General features: G+C 42.7%; 1 protein-coding gene across 2 annotated transcripts in view; it reads left to right on the top strand.

Moving 5' to 3' along the window:
- The window catches only part of ACTR3B (ARP3 actin related protein 3 homolog B), an 81108-nt gene extending 74242 nt beyond the window's left edge, over positions 1-6866 (top strand). The window contains exons 8-10 of one of the 2 annotated variants that reach the window (XM_021717832.1): positions 4271-4396; positions 5314-5397; positions 5941-6866. In XM_021717832.1, the coding sequence (XP_021573507.1) occupies positions 4271-4396; positions 5314-5397; positions 5941-6036 (306 nt within the window). In that variant the 3' untranslated portion in view covers positions 6037-6866. Of the gene's footprint in view, positions 1-4270; positions 4397-5313; positions 5724-5940 lie in introns of those variants that run through there. The other variant, XM_021717833.1, reaches the window with a different exon arrangement.
- Positions 6867-9028: the final 2162 nt, after the last annotated feature.

Genomic DNA, 9028 nt, shown 5'->3' with positions numbered 1-9028 from the left:
GGCCGTTCTCGGCCACCGCAGCCTCGACGTGCTGGGCTCCGGCGATCCTTCCGCCTCAGCCTTCCGAGTAGCCGGAATTACAGGCATGCGCTACCACGCCCGGCTGATTTTTTGATTTATTGTAGAGATGAGGTCTTGCTGCCTAAGCGGGTCTTGAACCCGCAGGCTCAGGCAATCCACTCACCTCAGCCTCCCAAAGGCGCGGGATTACAGGCTGAGCCACCGAGCCTGGCTAGTTTTTCTCTTTTATTATCTCTTCTGTTCCACGTTCTTATCATTTGCTGAGTACTTTCTGAGCTCATGTTATTATTTTCTGAATTTTCTAACTTCTCCAGAAGAACCTTCTTGATGACTAGGGCTATCCTGAATCTTGTGAATGTCTATGCTAGTATTTTCTTCAGGTTTTGTTGTGTGGCATAGTTCTAAAGTTCAGTTTTCAGCTGTGTTAACTGTGCTGATGCAAAGTGTAGTAACCACGTGGCACCTTATTGAACTGGACATCGGGGGCTCACATTACATTCTCAGTGAGGAAGTAAGAATTTGGGGAAACAAACAAGCAACAGAGAGAGGACTGTCACTGCGTTGTGACGCACATTATAGGCTCTCCTGAGGTAGACACCGCTCCTGAAGTGACTCGACTCTTTTGTAGGGGTCTTCTGGTGGGCTCCACATGTGCAGCTCCCAGTGTTCTCATGAGATGTGGTGAGCAGGGACACCTGAGGGCAGGGACTCTGCCTGCCTTTGAAGCTGTCAGTGAGAGTTCAGTGTATTTGAAAGTAACCACTTGCTGAGCTGCCGCTTGCCACTTGAAAGAAGACAGGGATCAAAATACAACCCAGTTTTATGTTATTAAAATTGCCATCCCACCTGTCATCTTGTTCTTACTGATCCTCACCTTTTGGTGACATCTTATATGAATGTTCATAACCAAGAGTCATCCCTGAGTTCAGTGTTTCCATAACTGCAGCTATGGTCAATGGCCCCTTGACTCTGATAGAAACCAGGGGATCTCATGTTTGTGAAAGATTTATCTGCAAGATGACAGAGGACAATGATGATTATTCATGGTTTCCATCCTGGGACAGGATGCTGGCTTGAAAATTAGGCTTAGAATTTGTCAAGAAAAAGGTGCCTAGTAGCCTGATGGTCTCTGTCTGGGGAGGGGTGTTAGGAATTGCCTCTCAAGAAATGGAAGTGAAAGCAGTTCCCCCGGTGGCCCATTCCCCCGGTTTTAAGAGAGCAAACAAGTTTGTAGCATTGAAATCCCCAGATGAGGACAGACTGCACATTTCTGGTGGTGGGAAGCCTTTACTAGGTACTTTGTCTAATGTATTTATTGAGGAAGGATTACCCAGTTAGAGGGTTTACCATGTTCAGGATTGTTTTTCTTAGAGTAGAAAGTGCGGGGCAAGCACCAAGGTATTGGTCAGGGAATTGGGCTTCCAGAGTATTGCCACTGCTGGGAAGTGCCTTGGAAAGTTTATCTTACAACCACCACCGTTCCTTCTCTAAAAGCCAAGCCCAGATCCTCCCTTAAAAATACATTAGACTTGATACTCTTGAAGATGGCAATAAAAAATGGTAGCACAAGTTGGTGACACCACAGGTGGCCACATGTCGGTGGTTTCCCATGGCAGCTTCCTGGCCAAGGTACTCTAAAGCTTGAGCCTCTGGCATTCATTTTTAAACCAACAACTGGAGTGTGTAGAACATGTTTTCGATTTATCTCTACAGACACTAGGGGTAGAATGGGGGCAGATCCCCAGGGGAAGGCCAGCTCACTGGTAGCTTCCCATGGCCCCATCCCCTTTCATTCTCTGTTCCCACCTTTAGCTGCCTAATCCTGAGTCCATGTGGGTGCTCTCACAGCTGTTGCAATTCACATGAGAGAAAAATGATCCCTTTCCACACAGCACTAATTGTCTTTCCTCAGGACAGCAGTGAGCAGGAAAGGACTACTTTCAGTCATGTAATTTACAGCGTGGGCCCCTAGGGACAGAAAAGTGTGTTTTCCTCACACTGACTCCTTGTGATGTGACTCTGCTAACCTGTCAGCTTGGTGAGCGGTTGACCACTGTTCAGGCACACAGCTGACTGGGAGGTGTGCCTGTGGCAGATGGCCCTCAGTTGCTCCAGGGCCTCAGCACGAGTTAGTGTGTTGAGGACCTTGAAGCAGGGCTGTCTTACTCCTGTAGGATTATTTTCCTTATATACAGAGGATGCCAGCAAATGTATACACGTTGTAAGAAAGGAAAAAAGCGGTATTAAAATTGGAATACTCAATACATACCGATAATAAAAGATGAAGACAAGTCATGTTTGACTTCTGCAGTTACACTTTGCTACCGTAATTCAACTCAACTTTGAAAAGTAACGCATAGATGACATCTCTTAAGATGTATGTGTATGCATATTTTGGCCCCTGTGGAGGTTTTCCCAAATGGTATTTCCTGTAAGAAAGGTAAATTCAGATTTACAGTGTTCCCCCCTTATCTGCAGGGGATATGGTCTAAGACCTCCCCCCAGTGGATGCCTGAGACTATAGGTAGTGCCAAATCCTATATATGCTTTTTCTTGTACATACTTACCGATGATAAAGTTTAATTTATAATTTAGAGTAAGAGATGAATAATAACTAATAATAAAATAGAATAATTATAACAATATACTGTAGATAGTTATGTGAATGCTTTTTCTCTCATTCTTTCCAAACATCTTACTGTTCTACACTTGCCTGTCTTCTTCTGATGGTGTGGGGTGATAAAATGCCTAGGTGACAAGATGGAGTTGAGGTGAATGACACAGGCTCTGTGGCATGGTGCTAGGCTACTACTGACCTCTGACAGTAGTCAGAAGGAGGATCAGCTGCTTGTGTGATCCTAGATCACTACGTGCACCCATGTCAGTGGCTAGATATCAGTGTCAGTGACTGGAGCAGGCTGTGTTGATGACTAATGGGTGGATAACTTAGTGTGGAGATGCTGGGCAAAGGGCTGATTAACATCTTAGGAGGGACAGAGTGGGACAGGTGATTTAATGACACTTCCCACTTCCTCACCCCTCCACACACAAGCTTCTGATGTGACCACTTAGCACAGTGTGAGTGAACTGGAGGGGTAGTGGACGGTATGATAAGGCTTATTTAAAAGCAATTTGGATATACTTTCTTCCCCTTATTATCCTTCTGAAAAGTTTCAAGGGTTCAACGGGTCTACGGAGCCCAGACAGAGCACAATTGCTTTACGTTTTCACTTGGTTATAGTAAAAGTGCTGAGAGGAGCAACATGAGATCTGACAGTTAAGTTCAAGAGTTCATCCTAGAAAAAGTGTTATGTACCTCATTGCTGAATATCACTATGGTCACCTTCAAAGTACTCCCCTTGGGAAGCTGTGCACTGACACTAGTCCACCTGTCAAAGCAGTTTTGGAATTCTTTTTCTGGAATGGCCATCAGAGCTGTTGTCATATTACCCTTGATGCCCTGAATGGCATCAAATGTCTTCCTTTAAAAATTTCCTTTATCTTCACGTAAAGAAAAAAGTCATTGGGGGCTAGATCAGGTGAGTAGGGTTTTCTCTATCAATGTTTATTTGGTTTGCTATGCTTCTCACAGTCAGCTGATGATTTTGACATAAAATTTGATGAATGTTTGCAATGTTTTTGTCAGTTCTGCTTGTTACTGGTTGTCCTGACCTCTCTTCATTAGTGATTTTTCTCTCCCCTCAGAAAAACGTTTAATCCGTTTGTACACTGTCGTTTTCTTCATGGCATTATCCCCATAAACTTGGACTAACGTGTCCCTGATTTCATTTCCACTCTTGCCAAGTTTAATAAGAAATTTATTGTTTGTTCATTGATCTAATTCAAGCTCTGACATTCTCACAACAGCACACAAAAACATGCAACAACTATAATGAATGCCACTCAGCAAGACACTGCTGCAGGTTGACATGAACACAGCTCTGAGACTCTGATATACCAAGGTTATGAAACCTTACCAAGTTGTTTGTACAGTGCTGCCAATGCAAGCAGACAGTGGCAAGTTTGTGAACTTAATTGTTGGGTCTTGTGTGTGGCACGTTGTCACAGGAAAACAAATACAGTCTACGCTTTTTGGATTCCATTAACTTTGTTTCAGTTAGAATATCTTCATAGAAAGTGTATCGTTCACACAGTGGTTGGATGTGTGGGCATGTGGTTGTGGGCAGTTACTAAAGCATTGTGGATGGTGATTTCATCTAAGGCAACTCCCCTGCTTTGTGTCTTCTAGAATGTCGTTCTTTCAGGAGGATCGACAATGTTCAGGGATTTTGGACGTCGGCTGCAGAGAGACTTGAAAAGAGTGGTGGATGCCAGGTTAAAACTCAGTGAGGAGCTCAGCGGTGGGAGAATCAAGGTGAGAGCCGGTGCCCTTCCATCCCCGAGTCGGGGGTTTCTGCTCTGGGATCAGCTTGGCCCCCTCTTCTTAGCACAGAGCTGAAGGAGCATGAAATAAAAACAAGCTCGAACTACTGTCTTAGCCACACTGTGAAATTGCCGCAGAGGTTCGCTGCCTGCACTCACTCCAAGCATGTGGTTGAGACTGATAGGCCTGATAATCCAGCACTGACAGTGTCAAGCTCCCACGGCTGCACATGTGCCAGGAGGGTTCTTTTGTGTTGTAAGAGGTCAGGCATGGAGTGTAATGACCAGTGTCCCAAAGGGATGGGATTAATTGATGATGGGGGCCTTTAATGTCCTTTGAAAATGTTCTCATTAAACTAGAATAACTAATGTTAGTAGGAGCTACAGTGTGTTCCTCCAAGACAGTAATTCTTAACTAGCTGGTGATTTTCCTTGGGCTCTAACCGGGAGTGGGCTTTGACAGGGGAAGTGGGAGCAAGGGAGAGAGCCTGCTGTAGAGGGGCCAGCTGTTGGAGAAGTGCGGTTTCTTTTAGGACTTTTGGGACAGTTAGTCTTATTTGGAATAAGCTCTGCAGTGCTAAAACATCTCATTTGGTCAAAAAAGCCAGTTAGGTTAGGTGCTTGGATATTTTACTTTCCAAAGTGCTTTTAGTGTTGTGAGAGGGAACCTCCACTTCCCAGCATGCTTTGTTCCTCTGAATCACTGGGGCTGGGACCACAGGGAATTTGGCAGCAGTAGTACCTCAGCATTCCTCACAGAGGCAGTGTCCTTGAGTGCCACCACAGGAGGACATGAACTTGTGCCATGAAGATGGAAGAAAGCTGTCATCTTGTCAGCTGAAAGTTTGCTAGGGTGAACATCCATTTGTGTGCTTGGACTAAATATGTATCAGTTACTTTATTTTCCAGCCTAAGCCTGTGGAGGTTCAGGTGATAACACATCACATGCAACGCTATGCCGTGTGGTTTGGAGGCTCAATGCTGGCCTCGACTGTAAGTCCCTTTCTAGATTGTTCTGTATTTTCATTTCTGTGTTCTCTGGTGAGATGGAGTAAATATTGTCTGTAAAGTTTAAACACTGTGTACTCTAATTGTTTAGCTCTAAATGGATGTTTACTTCTGTAAGATATTAAACATTTTAGTGACCGTTTATATCGAGCAACTAATTTGCAAGTATACTTTATATTTTGGGGTTATAGATAACATGGATAGGTGAAACTAAAAAAATAATCTAAAAAGATCTTGCATTAATCATGATTCCAATGACCTTTCCAAATAATTATTACGTCTTCCTCTCAAATTCATTAATAACTAACACATTCTTAGTGCTGGGCCAGTACATAGTTGGTCCTAAGAAAATAGAAGCTAAATATATTTTTAATTGCTCAGTACATTAGAGAGGTCAGAGTCTTGCAGCTGTGGTCTGGAGAAGGAAAAGTGGCTTGGACAAGGGAAGTTTCTCATTTGTTGAGTAGTTTGTTTATCTGGCGTTCTTCTGAAATATTTACACTTTCCTTCTGCCATTGCCTCTTGTAGCCTGAGTTCTTCCAGGTCTGTCACACCAAGAAGGACTATGAAGAGTACGGCCCCAGCATCTGCCGCCACAACCCTGTCTTCGGAGTCATGTCTTAGTGTCTGCCTGGAAGTCGCTGTTTGACCATGTCATGTTGGGGAACAAGTGTCCTTCAGAACTCAGAGAAGACCGCTGTTCCTGTAAATAACGACATGTGGTGTTGGTGTCCGAGCAGCGTGCGTGCATCGCCCAGTGCATGAGGCGCAGCGCAGTCATGTCAGTACAGCCATTTATTTATGTGCCGACTGTTGTACGCCCACCGTCCTTCCCCCCCTTCCTCCCTGCTCCCCCATTTTCCTTCCTCCTCTTCACCTGAGCTTCTAGCTGACGAATGCAATTCTGAAGGAGTTCAAATGTGACTTTAAAAATTGTTAGAGGGAAAAAGCATTAGAAATGGCGCAAAATAGTTCTCCCCCAGGAAAGAATGTGGGGGTGTAAACCCTTTTCCTTCCAGCCTATTTTTTGTAAATAAAATGTTATAAACTTGAAATACAGATCGATGTTTATATTTCCTATCATTTTGTATTCTATGGTTTTGGTACAAATGGCTGATACTAAGCACGAATAGATATTGATGTCATGGAGTGCTGTAATAAAAAGTTTTTAATTGTGAGGCATGTTCTGATATGTTTATAGGCAAACAAATAAAACAGCAAACTTTTTTTGCCATATGTTTGTTAGAAAATGATTACATTTTTTTTGGAGTGACATCAAGTTTGAACACTAAACAGTATTGTATGAGAATTATTACAGATAATGTATCTTTTAGTTTTTTTGTTTGAACTTACTGGAACTGTTTTATAGAAGATGACGGATTGTTGTTGGTGAGTGTTGGATGAAATACTACCTTGCACCATTGTAATAAAAGCTGTTAGAGTCTTTATACATATTTTTCTGCTGTAGTGTGTTGATCTTTGTTTTTCCCCCTTGTCCCATACTTGTTTTAAAGAATATTGAAATTCGTTTCACGTCTGTAAAGGATTTGATTAATACCGAGTTTGTGGGAGGAAAGTTCTTAAAATGATGTGGACGGACTGTTCTGTGTGATCACTCCATCATCGAGAGTACCGTGGGTATGGATAAGCACATTAGAGGTGGCCTTTGGGCCAGGGTATAGTGGGAGGCATTCCTGATGAGTTCCTATGGCCTCTCCTAGAAACTCCGTAGAAATTGTTCATGCCTGTAAGCGTTTAGTACCTACTCCGCTGAGTAGAATTCTGACATTGGCTGAGTAGATTGCTGGCTTGAAAGGCAGTTTGCTATATTAATAGATGTGGGTTCAGTTATTTCATTCTTCATATAATTCTTATGACTATGTACTTGGAAAATTGTTATTTTTAAAATTCCTTCTAAGTTGTGAAGTATGTTTTAGTCTCAGAAAATTTGCCTTATAAAGAAACATGTGTTTTATTATTTGAGTTTGGAAACAAGCTTCAGAGTAATAAACTCAGTTTGGTAAAGCTTGACTTTACCAAGCCTTGGCGGCTGTCCCTGCCACTTCCTCTTGCATTGTCACTGCGCTAACCCCTCAGTCCCCAGTTGGGAGTCTGATACACCTGGTTCTTCCTTCATCCAAACCAGTTGTTTCTCCATGTTCTCTCAGGGGTTGGTTTCTTGGGGTCACTGGACTGTTTTGGCTTCTCATGATCCTCCAACTGTTTTGTTGCAATGAGTTCCCAGGGGTCTGTGTGCCTTTGGTCACCCCCATGCATCCTAAATACCATAGTGAGAATAATTTCTTGTAACACCATTGTCAACGTAGTTTCGTGCCACCCAGGGACTGTGGTGCTGCATGAATCCTCCCGCCCTTGTGGGCTCTTTGCCCCGCCTGGAACTGCGCTTTGCGTGTCTCACGGCATGTACTTTCATCTTTGCCTCTGCTTAGCATTTGTGCATTGGCAGGTCTCTGTTGCACCTTCTCCAGACTCCTGGAATCATGCCACCTGTACATTAGTGTCGGTACCAACACTGGCCACCGCAGAGCTTGTATCACCTGTTCATAGACCACAGGACATTGCAAGCTTCCATTTTTCTTGCTTGGGATAAGATTATCTTTGAGATTGTGCATCTGTTTGCCAACTTAAAGGATGGTGGGAGTGAAGTTGATAGGACAGAAGGATCTATTAGAACACGACTGGTATAGTGCTGTGGTTCTCAACCCTGACTGGGACCCATCCCAGGGCAAGTGAATCTGAATGGGGGACTGGAAGAGAGAAGGCATCGAGTTTTTGCATTTTGTGTTTAAACTCTTTACATAATGCCAGTGTAGCTGGATCTGAAAACTCCAGTGAGCAGAAGAGGCTTTTGGCTCAGAAAGATCTGAGTGTGAATTCTGTCTGTTCCTTAAGCAAATGGTATCTCACTCTCCACTTCCTCATCTATGTGAACATTGTAATGGTCTTGTTGCTATGAATAGATTTGAGTTATAATTTTTTGTTTGTTTGATAAGCCTGCTAGATACTGTATATGGATATGAACTGATTCTACAATGTGCATCAGTCACTTTATAAGGAGAAAAAATGCTTAGAGTTGTATTACTCATTTTAAGAAAATCTGCGTGTACCTTTTGCTCAGGTTGACTCACTTAGCTGTAGATCATAATATAATAACGAGTTGTGTTCCTAGCATTGATGGGTAAAATTGACCCCCTGTGATAAAAGTTTAACTCCAGTGAAGTTTTCTATAAAAAACATTTCAACAAATACACTCTTTAGCAAACATATTCTAAGATTATAAGTCATTAGTCTTTAGAACTACTAAACCTCTTAATAGTGTTGGAAGTTACTTTGCCTTATTTAACAGATTCAGACATAAACTCCACTTTATGATGATAATATTATACAAATAAAAAGAATATACTTGAAAAAAAACTCTGGCAACTGGTATGTGAATATTTAACCAACTTATCTTTCTAACAAGATATGGTGACTAACTCAGAGTTACTCTTTGCCATGTAGCTGTGGGGACATTCACCTGCTGCTCCTGAAGACTTTAGTGTCTGGTCTTATTAATTTTCCGGCTAAGCCTGAGTTAGAGAAATGAGACCTTTGA

Source organism: Carlito syrichta, unplaced genomic scaffold (assembly GCF_000164805.1).
Source record: "Carlito syrichta isolate Samal-C Ts95f unplaced genomic scaffold, Tarsius_syrichta-2.0.1 Scaffold311222, whole genome shotgun sequence".
In the NCBI taxonomy this organism is placed as follows: domain Eukaryota; kingdom Metazoa; phylum Chordata; class Mammalia; order Primates; family Tarsiidae; genus Carlito; species Carlito syrichta.
The sequence above is the reverse complement of the archived record's forward strand: the minus strand, read 5'-3'. Positions and strand labels throughout refer to the sequence as shown.